General features: G+C 42.0%; 1 protein-coding gene across 5 annotated transcripts in view; it reads left to right on the top strand.

Annotated features, from left to right (window-relative positions):
• Window positions 1-22,772, top strand: part of CFAP61 (cilia and flagella associated protein 61) — a 107,635-nt gene that overhangs the window by 80,635 nt on the left and 4,228 nt on the right. For 4 of the 5 annotated variants that reach the window (XM_088675918.1, XM_035101986.3, XM_088675915.1 and 1 more), the window contains 5 exons: window positions 4,438-4,730; window positions 8,045-8,372; window positions 9,068-9,159; window positions 10,063-10,268; window positions 19,711-19,801. In XM_088675918.1, coding sequence (XP_088532044.1) covers window positions 4,438-4,730; window positions 8,045-8,372; window positions 9,068-9,159; window positions 10,063-10,268; window positions 19,711-19,801 — 1,010 coding nt within the window. The remainder of the gene's footprint in view (window positions 1-4,437; window positions 4,731-8,044; window positions 8,373-9,067; window positions 9,160-10,062; window positions 10,269-19,710; window positions 19,802-22,772) is intronic. The other variant, XM_088675917.1, reaches the window with a different exon arrangement.

The following is a 22,772-nucleotide window of genomic DNA, read 5'->3' as shown; positions in this document are numbered from 1 at the left end:
GCTAAAAAGAGGAAGTCAATCTCCCCCATTGAGAGGACTCTGAGGCAGTTAACTTGCCTGAAGCCAGAAAGACTGATTTAATTACCAAAAAATTGGACCTAAAACCTTCCCCCTAAAGCAAGGTAAAGGGGAGAAGGGTTCAATTCAGTAAAATCCCTGTAAAAAATCTTCATTTTGGACTGGGGAAAGTCTCTCTAGAAGCTGGAGCAGGGTCCCTGGAGGGATCAGCAAGCCGCCATTATGACATCACAATAAGAAGGAATTTATTTACCTTTTTAAAGCTGAGAACTGTCAAAATATAAGGCTGTGAACAAGAAGTTGGACAATGCTTTTTTTCATGAATGGACTTAAGATTTTTAAGAATGATCAAGAATCAAAAATGAGAATCTGTAACCAGATCGGACATAAAGTATGTTTTTGAAATTTGGAAATACGAACCGCGCAATTTCCTGCCTGTAATCTGTGCCGTTCCCATGAAATTGGAGATGAGCAGGATGACAGTAGACAAAACATCATCGCCTGACATTGCTGACTTTCTGAAGGAACTTTTGGAATTGCTTTTGGATTTCAGAGATGAACTGCGTGAGAATAATAGACAGATGGGCATAATAAGTCAGAGCTGCGTTGAGAGTGAGGAAGGACCAGTCCCAGTGGAGAGTGAGGAGAAGCAAGAGGAACAACCATCAGTCCTGGACAATATAGTTGAATTTTAAAAAGATGAGGAAGACGCATGGAACATTGTTTCCCCTGGGGGGGGGGGGGACAAGACTTATGTGTGGTTCAAGGAGTCTCCAAAGAAAAAACAGTGTGGAATAATGCCCTCCTAGTGAGAGAGGGAGGGCAGGATCCATACCGGGGTCAGAATTTAAAGGGAATAAAAATTGAGATAGGGCTGAAAGGTGGAAACATAGCTGGGTGGTATTGTGCTACAGTTAGAAAACTGGGGGAGGGGCAGCAGGTAAAGATGGGAGAGTGGTGGATGGGCAGCGAAAGAGTGGGAGTGGGATGAGGAGTAAAAATGGGTTATTTTCTGACTGATTAAGGTGGTCCGACTGGAATGACTTATGGAGCTGGCTGATGCATCTGGGAGACCCGGAGTCCAGGGGAAGGGGGGTAGAATTAGATATAAGTGGTTAAAGGATTGTGGTCAAATTCCAAAAATATTTCTTTGTTACTTACCCTAATTCAGCAGCGTTAACATAGCAGAATATCTTCAATACTACTTTTGATTTTATTTGAAATGAATATGATTTTGGATTTGGAATGAATATTGCTTTGTAACATCATATCTACAGTACTGCCAACAATGTATAAAATAGTCCCAGACAATTCTCATGCATGTTGGGACAGTCACCCCAAATAATTATAAAACTTAATACTACTGAAAGGAATGTCTGTTTTGACCATTCTCTAATTCTGAATATTTGTAAATATCAGGAATCAGTTTTCTGTAAAGAAGAAAATCAACCATAGGGAGTTCATATTGTACCTTTAGCTAAATGCTAATTAAATTTAATCAACTTTTTGCTCATCCACAAGAGTGCCCCTGTTTAATTAGGTAATAAATGGTAATTTTTAAAAAAGTATTTTTGATGCAAGTGCTTATAACAACATATGGTGGGTGTCATCTCAAAGAGGCATCCCCCCTCACACATACAACAGAATACGGGTAAGTATTCTAATATTATTCTTGCTGTAATACAAACATTGCTGCCTTGAGCTACTTTGGGAGGAAGGGCAGGATAGTAATTTTACAAGTAAAATAATAAATATATAACTTGAAAAATAAAGTGTCTTTTTGCTTCATAAATATGTTTTTAATTAATATGCAGATTTAATTTCTAAATCAGCTAAACCAGTGGTAGCTGGTGCCCATAGGGAATGGTGCAGTAGAAGGCAAGGAGGCCAACAGTAGATGGAGCCAAAGACAATGATAGCCTGAGCCAACTAATTCTGGTTTTGTCCCCATCTCCCTGCAAGGGCAACACAGAGACTAAGGAAGAGGAAGATGATAGCCAAGGCCACCCCCCTGAGTGGGTTATAAGTAAAGAGGCTGGCAGGTGTGGGTTGGTTAAAGACAAATTTGCTCTTATGGACCAGCCTCCACAGAAGTAAACCATGCCATTGACTAAGCTTTCTTTAATCAGGAGTTAGCCCTAGTTTGTACACCATGTGAGCTTAATGGAAACTTATGAACATGGCAATCCCTTTCTTTCAATGGGCAAAAGAGAATTACATGCCTAACCTTTTGTTTTAAATTAAGTGGGATTAAGGACCACTTTACAAATTGTGAGGCAGCAAACCCAGGTTTACCACTAACAACTGCAGCTAACCATGGGCATGGTGATTGAGCGGATGGTTGCTGAACAACTCCAAGCACGCCTGGAGGATGCGGACCATTTGGATCCCTTCCAGTCAGGATTCAGGCCTCACCATGGGACCGAAACTGCCTTGGTCGCACTAGTCGATGATCTCCGGCGGGCTAGGGACAAAGGTGAGAGCTGTTTCCTAGTTCTGCTGGATCTCTCAGCAGCTTTTGACACCGTCGACTATAACATCCTTCTGGACCGTCTAGAGGGGTTGGGAGGTGGGGGCACTGTCATAAAGTGGTTCTGCTCCTTCCTTCTGGGCCGTGTCCAGAAAGTAGTGGTGGGGGATGAGTGTTCAGACCCCTGGGCTCTCACTTGTGGGGTGCCTCAGGGTTCTGTCCTCTCCCCCATGCTTTTTAACATCTATATGCAACTGCTGGGAGAGATCATCTGGGGGTTTGGGCTGGGTATTCATCAGTATGCGGATGATACCCAGCTCTACCTGTCTTTCAAATCAGAACCAGTGAAGGCGGTGAAGGTCCTGTGTGAGTGTCTGGAGGCGGTTGGAGGATGGATGCCGGCAAAAAGATTGAGGTTGAATCCTGACAAGACAGAAGTACTGTTCTTGGGGTACAGGGGGCGGGCTGGTATGGAGGGCTCCCTGGTCCTGAATGGGGTAACTGTGCCCCTGAAGGACCAGGTGCGCAGCCTGAGAGTCATTTTGGACTCACAGCTGTCCATGGAGGCGCAGATTAATTGTGTGTCCAGGGCAGCTGTCTACGAGCTCCATCTGGTGCAGGCTGAAACCCTACCTGCCTGCAGACTGTCTTGCCAGAGTGGTGCATGCTCTAGTTAACTCCCGCTTGGACCATTGCAATGCGCTCTATGTGGTGACTCGGAAACTGCAATAAATTCACAATGTGGCAGCTAGACTGGTGACTGGGAGTGGCCACCGAGACCATATAACACCAGTCCTGAAAGATCTTCATTGGCTCCCAGTACGCCTCCGAGCACAATTCAAAGTGTTGGTGTTGACCTTTAAAGCCCTAAATGGCCTCGGTCCAGCATACCTGAAGGAGCGTCTCCACCCCCATCGTTCTGCCCAGACACTGAGGTCCAGTGCCGAGGGCCTTCTGGCGGTTCCCTCGCTGCGAGAAGTGAGGTTACAGGGAACCAGGCAGAGTGCCTTCTCGGTAGTGTCACCTGCCCTGTGGAACGCCCTCCCAGCAGATTGTCAAGGCAATAAGCAACTATTTTACTTTTAAAAGACGAACTGTTTAGGGAAGTTTTTAATGTTTGATACTGTATTGTTTTTAATATTCGGTTGGAAGCCGCACAGAGTGGGCGAGTTCTAATTAATAATTTATTATTATATTATTATTATGGCTCCTGAATAAGTTCCCTGTTCATTTCTCCTGTGCATCTAACCCATTTACACTTTATTTGGGACCTACATTCCAAAATACAGTACAATTGTAGAAAGCTTAACTTTGCTTGGAATGAGCCCTATACATATTTATTAGACAGGCCTTCAGTTTCTTTTGGTTCTCCTACAGCAAGTCCCCAAGTCCTTAAGTGAATGGTCCCTGCCCATTGTGGATTTCATTATATTTGACCAAGGAAAGGAAACACGAGGAAATGATAGATATGTAAGGAACACACATCTCTTCCTGGTTGTTGAATGATGAGAGAGAATCCTCAGAGTTCTGATAGCTTTGTTACTTCTTCTTCTCTCCCCTCCCCCAATTCCCCATATCCTTTTTGCAGGACTTTAAATTTTTGTTTTTATTTGAAAGTACTGTAACCAAACAAAAGATGAGAAATAGCTGGGTAAAGGAGCTTGTTAAAGGTCCCCCCCTCCCCAGGTTCTCAAACTAAAGGGTTTCAAAATCTGGGGGCATAATTAATGTCCAATTCTGTGTTAAGTGCTTGCTACTTTGTCGGATGTATTCTGTAGATTCTTCACTAAATTATCCTAGCAACTGTTGCTAGGTAACATTGTTTACTTCATAGCATCAGAGCAACAAGAGGGTCACAGATCAGTTCAGTATTATTATCATCTGAGATACACTAATAAGGTTTTTATTATATCTCTTAAATTGTTTTTTTCTCTTTTCTGCCCTCCCAGGGAATGTTATTGTCTATGGTAATACAATTGACATTTACACTACTATAGCAGCTCTTTTATCGTTGGGAATTAATGGCAGCCTCATACATCTTGTGCATCCTCCATTATGCTCAAATGTTACTTCTCTTAATAACAACGCAATAGAAAATGCAGTCCAGAGAGCACTGTCCAGAGCTGGTGTGACTGTGTATCATGACAGTCTGCTGGCTCAGTGGAACGATGGCACCCACCCGGACCCAATTGTGTTTGCATCTTTCACCACTAATACAAAGCCATTCAGATTGCAGTGTTCTGTAAGTATACCATAGATGTCTTTGTTACGTAGCATCCTTCCATTAAGCAGAGACACTGAACTATTGAATTAAAAGGGTGCAACTATCCACAGGGACATTCTCTTGTACAATGAAATGAATAAGAGCTGTGCAAGGGCATTTCCTTGTGGTGGTTGAATTTTTAAAACACAAATCAACTTTTAAAATAAATTTTCATAACTTGTTTTTATTTTAATGTTCATTTTAAAATGTCTAATAAATGTATGTAAACATTGCTGTTTTCTGAGAACTGAGCCCATGTCAGAATGATAATTAAAGGTATTGTTTTGCCAAATTGTCATGAAGTTCAGGTTTTGATGCAAAAAGTTGCTGGTAGTGAGGTGGGAAGATCTCCCCAAAAACCAACCCTCTACTGTTCTCTGTGCCTATCTTTTCACATCTAAAGCAGTCAATGTTTCTCCAGATTGTTGTTCCTTCAGCACCCCCTGACCTTGAAAGAGTCAGAAGCTAATCAGGAATCATGAAGTAAATACTGATGCCATATGATTATATCATGCTAGATGAAGCCTTTTTCATCGCCCTCACTCTGAAGGTGAAGGTGTGCATGGAGGGAGAAAATGCTTCCACATTCTGTTTGTGGTTTCAGCACCCTCCAAGCCTAAAGGTAAAGGGGTAAAGGGACCCCTGACGGTTAGGTCCAGTCACGAACGACTCTGGGTTTCGAATCACTGCGACGGGGTGAGCTCCCATTGTTCGGTCCCTGCTCCTGCCAACCTAGCAGTTCGAAAGCACGTCAAAGTGCAAGTAGATACAGTGGTACCTTGGTTTACAACCACAATTGGTTCCGGAAGTCTGTACTTAAACTGAAGCGTACTTAAACTGAAGCGAACTTTCCCATTGAAAGTAATGGAAAGTGGAGTAATCCGTTCCAGACAATGAAAAACACCCCCTAAAACAGCAATTTAACACGAATTTTACTGTCTAATGAGGCCATTGATCCATAAACAACAGTACAAAATGAAAATGTGATTATTTCTTACCTGGGCTGATGATAGTCATTGTTTCGATGGGGGCTCAGGTTCCTCTTCCACACCGGAGTGCTTCCGTAGCTGCGGCCCAGTCGCGGACGCTCCGATGCCTCCACGAAGGCCTGGGGCGAAGGCCCGGCCTCCACGGAGCCATGGGAGCGCTTCCGCAGCTGCAGTCCAGTCATGGACGCTCCGATGCCTTCCGGGAGGCCGGACCTTCACTCCAATGCCTCCTGGAGGCTGGGCCTTCGCTCCGGGCCTCTGTGGAGGCATCAGAGCGCTTCCGTGGCTGTGGCCCAGTCGCGGATGCTCCGATGGCTACCGGGAGGCTGGGCCTTCGCAGAGGCATCAGAGTGTCCATGACTGGGCTGCAGCTGCGGAAGCGCTCCATGGCTCTGCGGAGGCCTTTACAACACCATTACTGGCCCCAACAACATCCAACATGCCATTGCTCATCTTCTAACATTGTGTATGCCATCCAATGCCAACAGTGCCCTTCAGCTCTCTACTATTTTGGACAAACAGGCCAAACCCTACGCCAAATGATAAATGGGCATAAATCTGACATCAGGAATCACAAGACAGAGAAACCAGTAGGAGAACACTTCAATCTCCCAGGACATTCTATACAAGATCTGAAAGTAGCTGTCTTATTACAGAAAAATTTCAGAAACAGACTGGAAAGAGAAGTTGCTGAATTGCAACTCATTACCAAGCTTAAAACCATGGAGAAACCTGGTCTGAATAAAGACATTGGATTCTTATCTCATTATACATGATAAAGCTTTCTTTAGCCATATCACCCCTTGCTTTTTCCTGCAAGACCAATTGCAGTCGTTAACAGTCGTCAACAGGTTTACCACTCCTATCAGCCCATCACCCATTCCCACCACCCTTCTGAGTAATACTCCTTCCCACCCTCTGACTATACATAAGGGTCTGGTGACTTCTGTTACAGTGTATCTGAAGAAGTGTGCTTGCACACGAAAGCTAATATCTATGACAAACTTAGTTGGTCTCTAAGGTGCTAATGGAAGGAATTTTTGTTTGTTTGTTTGTTTCAATATAAACAGTTGTTATGCTGGTACTGTACTTAAATTGAGCTAGGTTCAATAAAATCTACTTATAAATCATTTTAAATGCTGGAAGTGCTCAGCCAGAACTGTGCAATTATTACATATGTGGTGGGAATGTCGAGTCATCTATGATTTTTGGAGGAAAATTATACAAATAATAATAGCAATGACACAATTTACTTTGAGACTGGTCTTATTGAATTAGATTAAGGAGAATATCACTAGGAAATTTGACATCTCTAATTAAGAGAATCAACATGGCAGAAACATGGCAGACCATGTATGTCCTTAGATCAGGCAGGTCTAAAGTCCGTTTCAGGGGTGTAATCCGGCCCGCCGGTCAGTTTAATCTGGCCCCAATGGCAGTTTATTTCCTGGGGTAAAATCCTTTGAAAAAAGTTTGGACACCCCTGCTTTAGATTATGGAGCATTTTGGCCAGATCCACCTCTACTGATAAAATGAATAAATTTATTCCAAGTTATATCAAAAGTTTCAGTGTTTGTTATTTCCAATTGCCCTAAACAGAACAAGTCTGTGTTTTTTTCTGCTGGGCTATGCTCCACACCCTTTCATACCATGACAATGTCCAAGGAGACTTCCATTTTTAGCAGCCTCAAGCCTACCAGCTATTATCAAGTAAAATAATCAGATCCTTGGACAACAGAGCTTCATTCAAGCTAATAAGTGCTAATTGGCTCCATCAATATTTCTCACCCTATAATTTCTGAGATCTCTTCAAAGACACATAACTAAAATTCATGAAGCAGTAGTCTCTCCAATGCATATGAAAATATGTGCCTAAGTTGTTGCACCTTCTCTAACATATGTATGGACTTGATAACTTGATGTACGTCAATGGGGCACAATAACCCCAGAGGATTACCTTTATGGCAGGCATGGAGAACCTCCAGCCCAAGGGTCACATTTGATCCGGCATGAGTCCCAATTTGGCCCACAAGCCATTTTCTCCAAACCCTAACTACCTGTCCTACACCTGACAGCATATGTGACGTCAGGTGTGAGGCAGGTAGAGATGCAACTGCATTAGCTGTGTGACAGAGTTCCCCATGGGAATTGCACAGCTGATCCCTGCAGATTGCAGACTCAAAGTCACTGCCCCTTAGCTGGAAGTGGGTGCCTTCAAGCGTGATGATTCATGTAGCTGCATCTGAAGGGCACCATGTTGGCTCTGCCTGTTTTATAGGATGACAATTACTGCCTTGTTTTTAGGCATTCTTTAACTTTACTGAAAAAAGAGTGGATTATGAGACCTTCAAGGCAATTAATGATGCGTGTCTAGTTTACGACGGGAGGCTTGTGATTGATACCAACTTCCATACTAATGATGTCGCCATCAGAGCTGCAGGTTCTTTAACCAAGTTCTCCAATATATATTATGCCAATGAATGGACACACAGCAATTTCAGCTCAAAAGAGGTTGGCTTCCAGCTTGCTGCAACCATGCTAAATCTTTTTGATCCAACTCTGGAACCAGTTTTTGAACCCCCAGAAGATCTGGACAGACTCATCCCTATATACAAGGGATGCAAAGTTCAAGGTGGGCCAAGAACATTCCTCTTCATTGTCTTGCATTTCTATAATATTTTCATCTTGTGAAGCATGAAATGTGAAGTGAAGGAAATTAACATTTGTATAAGGCGGAGGTAGTTAACCTTTTTATACCTATTGCCCACTAATGCATCTTTCTTGATGGTAAAATTTCCTTACCACCCTCCAGTGCTCGATGGAAGGAGGATTCAGCTTGTGCCGTAGAACCCCCTACCGCCCACCTAGAATCCTGAAACGCCCACTAGTGGGAGGTAGGGACCAGGTTGACAACCCCTGGTATAAGGTGTATAAAGTATCAGTTTTAGAAAAATATTATTCCTATATTTTAATATCAGAAGGATTCCCCCCTCCCAGGCAGAATTTTTTCTCATGAACACCTGGCATAGATGTCAAGTGTAAATTCATAGATAGATATAGTTGCATGCCAACACTATCTCTGAGCTGTGCAAAATTTCACCGGTTCTAGGTACTTACACATGGTTCAGATGAACCTATGAAACAACAGCAAGGTACTACCTGTTCTTGCTTCAATCACCATGGCATTGTTTTGGAAATAACAAAAAAAATCTGTAACAAAGAGTTTTAAACGTGGAATTATCATATTTTATGATTAACAAATTAACTGTCATATATGCTGGCAGCCATTATAGAGATCTTCACAACACCTCTTGTTGCTTCTGACAGGTGGGGTTCTACCTGGAAAATATAATTATGTGCATATTTTTAAACCTGGAATTCCTTCTCGCTTGGATGTACAAGAATCACAACCTAATTATGTAAGTTTCAAAAATATGTGAGTCATGTAAAGCAGACCTGTGTGATCTGGTACTGCTGCAGCTTTCAGTTTTCTAGGAAATCTGTGGCTGTATTGTAAGCCGCACATGACAATGCAATGATGGTGAAACCTTTACTACCTGAACTTCTGTGTGTGTTTAGGATAAGGTGACAACCCTACTCAGTGCCCTCCAATGTTGTGGGTGTCCTGGTGTACGTCCTCTTCAGTAAAAATACAGGACACTAAGAGTGATATTCAATGACAGCCCTACGCAGAGTAGATTCACTGAGGTTGCCAGATATGGATCTGCTCTGAGTAGGACTGAGCTGAATACCACCGTTAACATTTAACTAAAGCTAAGGTGCCGCTGTGGGTTGAACCACAGAGTCTAGGGCTTGCCAATCAGAAGATCGGCGGTTCGAATCCCTGCAACGGGGTGAGTTCCTGTTGCTCGGTCCCAGCTCCTGCCCACCTAGCAGTTCAAAAGCACATCAAAGTGCAAGTAGATAAATAGGGACCGCTCTGGAGGGAAGGTAAACGGCGTTTCCGTGCGCTGCTCTGGTTCGCCAGAAGCAGCTTTGTCATGCTGGCCACATGACCCGGAAGCTGTCTGCAGACAAACGCCGGCTCCCTCGGCCTATAGAGCGAGATGAGCGCCGCAACCCCAGAGTCGGACACGACTGGGCCTGATGGTCAGGGGCCCCTTTACCTTTACCTTTGCATCTAATAGCAAGACAGACGATTCTTTTGTGTATAACCCACAACAGAAAATAATGACTTCTTAGATATCCAAGAGTATTGATGATAAAACACCTCAGAGTTTGCTAATCCCTCTTTAGCAATATGCTGTCCAGCTTTGTTTTCCTCTGTCTGCTGACACAACTGTTTTCTTAATTTATCACAGGGGATGGCAATCACAACAGGAGATGCAGTAAAGGGAAACTACTTCAGAATACATGTCAACCAGTACAGTATGATAGAAACAATTACCTGCTTTTCAAAGGATCCTGTTCCTGTCTCCAACTACATCTGTTTATTTGCACAGCACGAGCGTCTTCTTAATAATCTTTGTTCTCGCTGGAGGGAAGGACTGATCACAGATCTCTACAGGTGAGTTAATTTTATTATATAAAGTCTGTCTTAATTCAGTTATTATTGGGGCACTTTTGGCAAAGCTCCTCCTCCTGGTTGTAGGCCGGAGCAGAAATAAGAACCCCTGTCTGGTTAGATGAACACGAGGTCCATGGAGAGCACTGCACAGATAAATCCCAGCTCCACTGGTACTGCTGGACTAACTGAGTTATCATTCATTCATTTATTTAACAGTTACACCTCACTTTTCCTTCCAGAAACTTAATGTTTCAACATGAGCCAATGGATGCTGAATTAGTGTACAAGTGTTGCAACATTTTAGCAATCTAGTTTGCATTGGGGTGTTGTTGTTGTTTGAATATTTACAGGGCTATTCCAATGAAACTTTGTTTACCATGGAAATGCGGCATACAAAAAAAATGATGACGCTGCTGGTGATAAAGGCATTGTCCTCTTCCCTCCCCTGCTCTCCACTTATCCTCGCAACAAGCTTGTGAAGTATGTTAGTCTGAGAGTTGGTGATTGTCCAAAGGCCACTCAGTGAGCTTCATGGCTGAGTGAGAAACTGAACCCAGGCCTCCCCATAGTAAGAATCTAGTCCATTTCTTTGATTACTTGTAGTATATAGCAAACACTGTTAATATCTTAACCAATCTGCATTCAGTGCTGGTGATGGAAATTTCCAAGATCAGTATACTTTGAGACCATGGGTGGTGTTCAATTAAGTTTTACTCAGAGTACACCTATTAAAATTAATGAATACATCTAATTTACATCCATTAATATCAGGAAGCCTACTCTAAGTAAGACCTAGTAGACTACTACCTCATGTTATTGTTTGTTGTTTAGTTGTGTCTGACTCTTCGTGACCCCATGGACCAGAGCACGCCAGGCACTCCTGTCTTCCACTGCCTCCCGCAGTTTGGTCAGACTCATGTTGGTGGCTTCGAGAACACTGTCCAACCATCTCATCCTCTATCGTCCCCTTCTCCTTGTGCCCTCCATCTTTCCCAACATCAGGGTCTTTTCCAGGGACTTCCTGTATCTTTCACTAGCTCTATACAGTCAGCAAAAAGAAGACCTGGAGCTGACTGTAACTCAGATCATCAGCTTCTTATAGCAAAATTCCAGCTTAAACTGAAGAAAGTAGGAAAAACCACTGGGCCAGTAAGATACAATCTAAATCAAATCCCTTATGAATACACAGTGGAAGTGAGGAACAGGTTTAAGGATTTAGATTTGGTGGACAGAGTGCCTGAAGAACTATGGATGGAGGCTCGAAACATTATACAGGAGGCAGCAACGAAAATCATCCCAATGAAAAGGAAATGCAAGAAAGCAAAATGGCTGTCCAGTGAAGCCTTACAAATAGCAGGGAAGAGAAGGCAGGCAAAATGCGAGGGAGATTCTCCATCTTTGGCTGCAAAGAATATAATCAATCTGATTTCGATGCTGCCCATTTGGTGATATCCATGTGTGTAGTCGTCTCTTGTGTTGTTGGAAAAGAGTGTTTGTGATGACCAGCTTGTTCTCTTGACAGAACTCTATTAGCCTTTGCCCTGCTTCATTTTGAACTCCAAGGCCAAACTTGCCAGTTGTTCCTTTTATCTCTTGATTCCCTACTTTAGCATTCCAATCCCCTATAATGAGAAGAACATCCTTCTTTGGTGTCATTTCTAGAAGGTGTTGTAAGTCTTCATAGAATTGGTCAATTTCACTTTCTTCAGCACCGGTAGTTGGTGCATAAACTTGGATTACTGTGATGTTAAAAGGTCTGCCTTGGATTCGTATCAAGATCATTCTGTCATTTTTGAGATTGCATCCCATTACAGCTTTAGCCACTCTTTTGCTGACTATGAGAGCAACTCCATTTCTTCTACGGGATTCTTGCCCACAGTAGTAGATATGATAGTCATCTGAACTGAATTCTCCCATTCCCTTCCATTTTAGTTCACTGATGCCCAGGATATCAATATTTATTCTTGTCATCTCATTTTTGACCACATCCAGCTTACCTCCATTCATGGGTTCTTACATTCCAGGTTCCTATGCAATATTTTTCTTTACAGCATCAGACTTTCCTTTCGCTTCCAGGCATATCCGCAACTTTCAGCTTTCAGCTTTGGCCCAGCCGCTTCATCAGCTCTGAATCTACTTGTACTTGTCCTCCGCTCTTCCTCAGTAGCATGTTGGACGCCTTCCGACCTGAGGGGCTCATCTTCCAGCGTCGTAACTTTTATATGCCTGTTGTCTTTGTCCATGGAGTTTTCTTGGCAGGGATACTGGAGTGGCTTGCCAGTTCCTTCTCCAGGTGGATCAAAACTCTTAACTATGACCTGTCCATCTTGGGTGGCCCTGCATGGCATATAGCTCATAGCTTCCCTGAGTTATTCAAGCCCCTTCGCCACGACAAGGCATTGATCCATGAAGGGGATCAATTCCTATTTGGAAATAGGGTTGTGGATTATCTAATTGTATAGTTTTCTTGGGCAAGAAATACAAAAATATTATATTGGCTTATTTATTTAGTTTTGCCTTGTTTTGTTTAATTTTTATGGTACCTTCCCCATGGTTGGAGGAGATAACAAGTTTAGGGAAAAGATACACTAAAGTTAGTACTGTACTGTATATGCCTAGCTATCAAACAAGCAGGAACCACCCATCAGAGGTCCATTTTCATGAATCTTTCTTCCAGTTGAGATCAGACAGCCCCACCACCACCCCTACTGAACTTCCGGCTCCTTCTGTAGTGGTTTTTTGTTTGTTTGTTTTTAATTCCAGGAAGCATTTTAATTGAAATTTTATTTTATAGTTTTAGCTGATTTTTCTTTTTGTATTGTTTCTTTATAAGCTGTTTAGAGACTATTGTAGTTAAGTAGTATATAAATTGTTTAAATAAAGAAATAAAATTTGTCGTTAGTAGGCCTACTGTTAAGTTTCAAATGCATACTTTTTGTCTCTCTTTTTTGTAAGGCAGAAGAGTGCTTATTTTCATCCTTTTGTAGCAGGATTATATCCCCCCCTACACGAAATCCATTGCCAGGAATGAACTCAGTAAAACAGCTGTCACCTGGGAGTTAATTTGCCTGTTGTGACATGCAAATTATCTTTTAAATTAGAGGCTATATCTAACCATGAATTTTCTCACTGCCTTGCACTCATCAGGTTGAAGGCTTCAACCCTGTAGAGCTAGATTTAATGATAGCAAAATTGTTTTAAAATTAATTAAATTTCAAAATTAACAGTGACAACTAGGCCACAGCAGACATGCATCCTATGAGTTCTAACATTGTGACTTATCCTGTACTGCATATACAAGTTAGACTGTTGTGCCTCAGTTGAGCTCATGTTAGCTACACTTTTATGGAGCTTTTCCTTTACATTTGATAGTTAGCCCTGCACTGGAAATTTAAATTGATTTCAGTTTTGTAAAATTGCTTCAGCAATTTGGAAAGTGGGCATGGTAATGCACTTTTGAATATCAATGTAGATTATCGTTCCTTGAAGTACAGTATAGTGAGATTTAGAATGAAACCATACTCACAAATGAATTCCTGTCCTATTTGTTATCAATGCAACACAGGTACAAATTCCAGTACCCACTTGGGAGACATACAAACACAATCCCCTTTGTCTAGTTGCAGGTTCCAAAGGCATGATTTGAATCAGATGCAGACCACTTGGTAATCTCTCAGCCAATGTAAGCTTGCTCTGTGGGGCTAATTGGTTGCATTTTAATGCACTTTGCCCATTGCCCATGAGCTTGCTAGTGTTGCACCCACCTGGACTATTGATCGCTGGCATGTTAAGATTAACATATGAATGAGTCATACATGGAAATACCCTGCTATGGCTTATTTTATGGGTATGTCTTAAAATATGAGAAACAGGGTATTACATGTGTAACAGCTTTTCCTGGGGCCCTTATCCTATATAAGTGAGACCTAGAGGAGTTTGGCAATACTCTCATATTTCCAAATGCTATCTACTCATACACTTGTATGGTATTTGATCATTATGAGTAGAATCAAAGTACATATAATAATACTTGCATTGGACTATGGAGAGGGTGTTACTAAAGTTGTTAAGAAATTTTGTGATATAATTTTCCTCCCCTACCTCCATTTTTAATGAATTTTACCAAGTTAAAATACATACAGAAAGGATAAAAACAAGAAGAGATTAACAAATTGAGTCAAGTAAAATTTAACACAAACATTAACAGAAAATGTAATCCACCTCTCCCATAATATAATATATTTCCAATCAAAATATATCCAAGAGATTATTAAATCATCACTAACACTTCTGGCTGTAAATATTCTTCAGATTTAACCCTGTTCCAACAAAAAATGAGATCAAGTTACAGAAAAACGATCTGTTGAGCATATTTTCCAGTCTCACAGATGCCTAAAACATGTTCACTTACTCATCAAGGCAGTCTGCCACATTTTTCTCAGCCATTTGCTGAAACCTAGAAGCAAGTTGAGTAACTCTTCCAATATTTTTCCAATTGTACTCTAGTTGTTAATAATAAATTTCAACTCAAACACAATAGTAACTTTTTACAATGCCTCTTAGTTGTAATAGACTCTTAAATTATATAATCATAGTGTTATAGGAAAAAAAATTACAGTACAAAGATATCCCTAAAGCAAGCGTGTGACAGTGTGTGACTTTCCTTTTATTTTTACAGTACTGATAAAATATATGCATTAAAAGAGTCTACAGAGAAAATCCTCTGCAATTAAGGGATTATATTAAACCTGGGATGGATGCTGAATATGAAGATTAGATGTAAAACAGACATTCAAAACATCAGGGTTGTTGTTTACTCAAAGCCAGAACATAATGTGCAATTCTGTGGAATCTGGTAGTTCCAAAGCATTATCGGGACATGTTTGTATTGAAAAGGATTCCACCTTAACGCTTCAGTTCACCCTGAAGGCTTCCTTAAGGTTGCCATCAATTTTCCTTTCTGTCAAAAAGAGGCTGTGAGCATGGCTGAATATGCCACTCAGTACACTTTGCACCCTAATTAGAGGTAAATAGGTGTGCATTTTTTGAAGAGAATAAAGGCAAAGTAATACATGAAAGCCCTAACAGCTTTCCTATTCTGCTAGAATTAAATCCTAACCTTGAATCATACTATTTATATGTGTATAAAAGATAAATATAAATGGCCAGTGAATATTTGGAAGCATTAGACGTTTATTTTCTGTATTACATCACTAGGTTTTTAATGAATAACGGTGCTCCTAATGAGCAGCTAGACTACCAAGAAATCCAGGGATTAGAATTTGAAATGAAAAAGCTTCCTTGTACTAAAAAAGTATAATTAAACTTGATTAGGTAAACCTTTGAGCAGTTGTTAATGTATATTCCATATTCCTGTCCTTTTTGAATGTCGATTGCAAACTGTTAAATAATATTTAGCCCTTTAATCTGCATAAAATGCTTTTACATGCATTGAGATCAGAGTTATTATCCCTGTATTGTAGATAGGAGACTGAGGGTGAGAAACACAGGTTATATTTAGCTAGAGGGTTTACTGGATTCAGGATTCAGATACAGTAGTCCCTCTCTCAGTGCCATCCCAAGCATGAGTGACAGGACTCCTGTAGTGTGCTTCAGCTCTGGAATATATGTTAGGCCCCCTCCTTAAGCCATTTTTGTTAGAAACTGAAGACATTTTTATTTTAGCAGGCTTTAGAAATTTATTTTAGATCTTTCTGTTGCCTGATTTTGCTGCAATTTTCCTGATTCTTATCATTTGTTTTTTTTTATTTAATTGCTTCTGCATATCAGACATGCAGACACACACTATAAGGAAGTGGTTGTTGGGGATTTTTAGGGCATAATTAATATTGAGCTGGTCAAATAGAATGACCTGGCTTTAAAAATCTAATTTAGGTCCTTCAAATGTCCCCAAATCAACTCTGTCCTCCTCCTCCTCCTTCCTCCTCCTCCTCCTTCCTCCTCCTCCTCCTCCTCCTCCTCCAGCATCTACTTTCTTTCACAGCAATTGGATGGCAGCTCCTCAGCCAGCAGCACTTCACTTTGTGCTAAAAAGCTGTCACAATCTCAACAGCCTTACAAAGGGGACCTAGCTGCCTACTCCAGTTACTGGTAACTGTCCCACCCCAAAGGGACCTAGATAGGCTAGCCCATGGGGAGGCAAACTAAGGCCAGGGGACTGGACCTGCCCCAATCACCTTCTAAATCCGGCCCATGGACGGTCTGGGAATCAGCATGTTTTTACATGAGTAGAATGTGTGCTTTTATTTAAAATGCATCTCTGGGTTATTGGTGGGGCATAGGAATTCATTCATTTCCCCCCAAAAAATCTATTCCAGCCCCCACAAGGTCTGAGGGACAGTGGACTGGCCCCCTGCTGAAAAGGTTTGCTGACCCCTGAGCCTCTTCCTTCAGTAGTGTCAGGGGTCGCCCTACAGGGAGCCTCCCCTGTCATCCTGACCAGCACCTCGCCCAGCGGCAGCACAAGCAGCGAGTCAGGAGGAGGGAATGAGGAATGGAGCGGAATGGAGAGAGGGCTCAGTGAGGCGTTTGAGCCCTGGCAACACTATGGGGAACAGAGCATGCAGGAGGGGCTCAGAGATGCGTCGGAGCCTTGGCTGGTTGAGGGTCAGCGGATGAGGGGCTCAGCGAGACGTCGGAGCCCAGGCGCCACCCCAGCCAGGAAGAGGGGAGACCTTTCCTTCTGGCGCCCAAATTGAGGCGCGTGCCCACACGTAATAATAATAATAATAATAATAATAATAATAATAATACAATTTTATTTATACCCCACCCTTCCCAGTCAAAACCAGGCTCAGGGCGGCTAACACCAATAAAATTACAATAAGACATAAAAGAAAAGAAAACAATTAATTAAAATACAGATTAAAATACAATTTTAAAAATTTAAAATGCAGCCTCATTTTAAGTAGTCCATAAATCCAAACCACGAGGGAGGAAAACACAGGTGTCAGACTGAATCCAACCCAAAGGCCAGGCGGAACAGCTCTGTCTTGCAGGCCCTGCGGAAAGATGACAAATCCCGCAGGGCCCTGGTCTCCTGTGAAAGAGCATTCCACCAAGTTGGGGCCAATACTGAAAAGGTCCTGGCCCTAGTTGAGACCAATCTAGCCACCTTATGGCTCGGGATCTCCAGAATATTGTTGTTTGTGGACCTTAAGGTCCTCCGCAGGGCATACCAGGAAAGGCGGTCCCGTAGGTACAAGGGTCCCAAGCCGCATAAGGCTTTGAAGGTCAAAACGTAGGGCGAAGGGGCGGCGTTTTGGGGTGCCCAGGCTTTTATGCTGGCCGAAAAGCAGACGGAAGCCATTGCCGGGTTCTGAAAGTGACTAGGCGTTCATGTTTTCTGATATCTCTGCACTGTAAATAGTATGCACAATAATAACCCTAACCCTAACCCTAACCCTAACCCTAACCCTAACCCTAACCCTACTCGAGAGTAGCCACAACAAGTAGGAAACAGCTTACTGTACCCCTGAAAAAAAGCACTGCGTTAGGGGGAAATGAAATGTTTTGGCAATGTAGAAAGCAAATGAAAAGGAGTGTTAAAGCCAAGGCAATTGTTATAAAAAACGAAGTCAAATAAGTTATCACTATTAATAATACTTTTGTTACAAAACCTCAAATCAAATCAGAGATCTTCAGGTAGTTACTGTCCTCTGGCATCTAGTAAATCTGGATGGGTCCAGAAGTAAATCTATTTCATGGCTCCTGCATATACGTAAAAGGAAGAGGAATACTAGCTCAACAAAATAATCTGAAAAATGTATGTCTTTTATCCATGATTAAAATTCCGTATTCTCCTGGAACCACTGTTGAATTGAGAGAGGCCTCATGGATTTCTATTTTTCACCAGTTTGAAATTCATCACAATTTATTTCTGTTACTATTTATTTATTGCATTATTTATATATTTTCCAGCAATGAGCTCTAGGTGGCATAAATGCTTCTTCTCTTTCCTCATTTAATTTATACAACAACCCTGTGAGGTAGGCTAGTCTGAGAGGCAGCAAGTGGCCCCAGGTCACCCAGTGAGTTCCATGGCTAGGACAGAATTGAACCCTGGTCCCCTGGATCCAAATCCGACATTCTAATCGCTGTGCCACACTGGCTCCAGCATTACACTACACCAACATATCGAGTCTCTCCTAGCCTACAGACTAGAAACCAGGGGTTGCATTCAACCAAGTTCTACTTTGGGTAAACTCATTGAGATTAATGAACCTAAATTACTCATGCCCATTAATTTCAATGGGTTAGCTCTGAGTAGGAAATAATGGATCAAACCCTAGGCCTGGTGTACAACTGGAGCTAATCCACAACTGTATACAGAATTGTCTACACAGAAATATGGGGCAGAAGCCTGCAAGACAAAGCCTTTCTCCCACATCCCAGCATATGTAATATGTGCCCTTAAACTACACCTTGTTGAACTGTGTGATCTGATTCACACAACAACTCTGGCTCTTTTTCCTGGCCACTCCAGCTACGCTGGTTGATAACAAATTATCTGAATTGTTTGCCTTGAACTAAAGCAAGGTGTCCAAGTTCTATAAGTTAGGGTTACTTTCAAAAAGTGAAAACTAGGACGCCCTGAAAGTCGTTGACAAAGCAGCACCTTTGAAATCCTGGTAATGTGTGGCAGCCCTATGCAAGTGTAGAGGCTGTGTAAATTGACCGTTGGAAACTAAAGTTTACTTGTTACTAACTCAGTTGTCATTACTTTATATTACAGCACCTAGTGGTTACTAAAATAGATATGCTTAAATTTTATATGCTTATACTTTAAAAAAAGTATTCATATTTACCCCTGCCCCTTAAGACCTGGGTGCCTTATATAAATATTTATTTGCCCAGAAAATAGGTTTTCATAGCTCTTATGTTCTTTATTGCAGGGAATATAAACACTGAGGATTTCCTTGTATGATAAATTCAATTTAGCTTCAGTGCACTAGTGCAAGGAACATATTGCAACACTGTTGTGTCCTGTTTTTCTGGCCTTTATTAATCCAGAAACCTTAATGATGAACAACACTTTGTGCCATTGTCTACACAAATGTAATTTGTTTATGCAGGAGTTCAGTTAATCCTGCCATCTGCTTTTCTCAAATGAGGACAGATAATAGAGACACAGTTCCTCACAGGTCTTCAGGCTTTTAAATTCTGATAAAATCAGGATTCTTCACTGGCTCTTGCCACAGCTCTGAATTAAGCCACTTTAAATGTAATTACTGAAGCTGGCTGTACATCAGGAACATCCATTAAAAGAATTGATTGACCATGTTGTTACGGGAGGCATTTTATGAACAAACTATCCTGATGGGTCCAGAACTGTAATTTATAAAAGCAAAAAGCAGGTAAATACTTTATTAGGGTCTAATGAAGGCTCACTCACTAACTAAATTTCTTCTTTTTTAACTAGCTACTTGAAGGAACCTTGGGCTTTGACCATCTATCACGATCGCTTTATTGATCTGAAGAAGGAATTGCACCAGATTCTACTATCTGTCCAGGTAAAGAAAATGACTACCAAATGCATTTTATCATGTGATCATTTTAAGATTTGGCTTTCATCTTCCCATTTGCTTTATTTTCCTCTTTATTACTTGTGAAAATCTGATGACCCACAACATTAATTTTGGACACTAGGAAGAATCACATTATTCACACCTGCTTTTAGAACAACTGCTATTGCTGGTACGTCTGCTTGGACCCATGACTCTATTACATTCTCTACTATTTGATATCTGCCTGCATTTATCTAGGATTAACAACATAAAAGCAGAAGAAGAGCCCTTCTGGATGAGACCCAAAGATCCATCCAGTCAGATATCTCTTTCCAGAGTGGCCACCCACATACCTCTTCCAGGAAGCCAGCAGTGAGGGCATGAAAGCAACAATAGGGAAATGAAGTGCAGAGGAATTAAGTTTTAAACTCTTTCCTCCATATCATTTTCCAAATGAAAGTACCACTACCAGACCCAAATGCCTATTCTCATTGCTTTACTACATAGGCACAGAATGTGCCTTCATGTTTTTGCTACTAAAAGATAACTGCTTCAGAGTGACTGTTTTCATTGGAGAAATGGCATTTGCATAAACTTTCTGCACACTGCATTTTCAATCCAGATCATGCACATGGCTGCTATCTGAAATAAATTTGGCCATCAGGGGGTGCCAAGTAGGGGGGCGGGAGGCCAGGACCTAAAAAAAAAATTCAATGAAGGGGCCAGGCCCCCACCAAGTTCTGTGGCGGTGTGCCCCCTCAATCGTGGAAACAAGGGAGTGTGCGTGGTGGCCATGATATCTTGGGACAATGAATTCTATAAACAAATTGTGCATTCTATGAAGAATTGTTTTCTTTTTTTCTGAATCCACTGTCAATCAACTTCATTGCTGAACCCTAAGTTCACTTCTTTCAGTCTACTTTATTCACACCATACATGGTTTTATAGGCTTCTGTCACATCTCTCCTTAACTGCATTTCTTCTAAATTAGAAAGCCCGGAATGCAACTGTGCTCCAACCCCTTGGTCTTTTTGGTGGTCCTTTTCTGCCCCATATCCTGGTCCATTTCAATATCCTTCGGGGGCAACCATAACTGTACACAAGTTAGATGTGTGAGCTGGTTCCATTGAAAAACCTTTGTCCCAGGTGATGCAAGATTATATGAAGCTATTTTTGTGGTGTTTGATCTGTAGCTGCTAATTCATTCACATATGCAATCCTCTGTTGTGGCTGAAAACACCAAGTAGTCAGCACACCTGCGTGAACCAGCCCTAAGGAAAGCAGAACAATAAAGGAGGTGTGAGAGAGTTAACAAATTCTGCAGAAGTGGTGAGACTGCAGTAGTACAAGAAAGGTGAAGAGGATCTGGGTTTTAAGGAGCAATGAATGGCTTGGTTACATGTGATGGGTGGGAAGCTGAGGCTCTTCCAGGTATGAAGAGGAGTGTAGCAGGGTGCATGATGGGGGAATAGGAAGTGTTTCAGTCATCTCAGTTTGTGATATGTATGATGGCCTGCCCTCATCATTGAGCTGAATCAGACAGAATTTGCTCATAACAAAATTCATGTGGGCATCATGAAAGGTTGCAGGATATAGATAGGACTTTTTGTGAACACATTTTTATGCAGCTTGTTTCAACATTTTTCAAGGCTTCTTATGAGGCTATCGTGAGAAGTGAACAGCCTTATTCAAGTCCATATGCGTAGCACGTGTGCCCTCTATATTTAACATGGCTTTATTTGCTTTTACTTGTGATACCCTTAACTGCAAAGCTAGCAGGTTGGGGAGTTACCCAGGTCAAAACACCCTGAAATGCTAGGTGTGAATGTGCAGGAAGGTTTTTATGTGGATTAATACTAATGATTTGATTCCTCACCTGCAGTCTGAAGTGCTGTAATCTAGGAAGGGCTTGTAAAATGTGCTTCTTCTGCATGTTTGATTCCCAGTCCTGGTTTGCAAAACACCATTCTGAATTCACTCTTAACCATCAGTGATCGTAAAGGTAAAGGGACCCCTGACCATTAGGTCCAGTCGTGACCGACTCTGGGGTTGCAGCGCTCATCTCGCGTTATTGGCCAAGGGAGTACAGCTTCCAGGTCATGTGGCCAGCATGACTAAGCTGCTTCTGGCAAACCAGAGCAGCACACGAAAACGCTGTTTTCCTTCCCACTGTAGTGGTACCTATTTATCTACTTGCACTTTGACGTGCTTTCGAACTGCTAGGTTGGCAGGAGCTGGGACTGAGCAACGGGAGCTCACCCCGTCGCGGGGATTTGAACTGCCGACCTTCTGATTGGCAAGCCCTAGGCTCAGTGGTTTAACCCACAGCACCACCCGCGTCCCTATCAGTGATCTTGCAACTCCCTTATTAAGCATAAATAGTACATAAGGCCCAATAAGTAGAAGATACATTATCTGGAGGACAACATGAATTTCAGTGACCAGAAACCTTTGTGCAGGATATTGGTAATGTCTATATTCATTTTATATTAATTTTGTTTGATCCTCCATATAATATTACTTGAAATCCATTCTGTTTAAACCAATGATGGATTTTTTTTCTCTATATGCAGTTTAGGAATGTGGTATGGTTCTTCTGTAAAGGACATGGGTGGCGCTGTGGGTTAAACCACAGAGCCTAGGGCTTGTCGATCAGAAGGTCGGCGGTTTAAATCCCCGCGACAGGGTGAGCTCCCGTTGCTCGGTCCCAGCTCCTGCCAACCTAGCAGTTTGAAAGCACATCAAAGTGCAAGTAGATAAATAGGTACTGCTCCGGTGGGAAGGTAAACGGCATTTCCGAGTGCTGCTCTGGTTCGCCAGAAGCGGCTTAGTCCTGCTGGCTACATGACATGGAAGCTGTACACCGGCTCCCTCAGCTAGTAAAGCGAGATGAGCGCCGCAACCCCAGAGTCGTCCATGACTGGACCTAATGGTCAGGGTCCCTTTACCTTTACCTTTATGGTTCTTCTATTTATTT

This window comes from Zootoca vivipara, chromosome 8 (assembly GCF_965207765.1).
Source record: "Zootoca vivipara chromosome 8, rZooViv2.hap1.1, whole genome shotgun sequence".
Lineage (NCBI taxonomy): Eukaryota > Metazoa > Chordata > Lepidosauria > Squamata > Lacertidae > Zootoca > Zootoca vivipara.
Note: the sequence above shows the minus strand (reverse complement) of the source record. Positions and strands in the feature narration are given on the sequence as shown.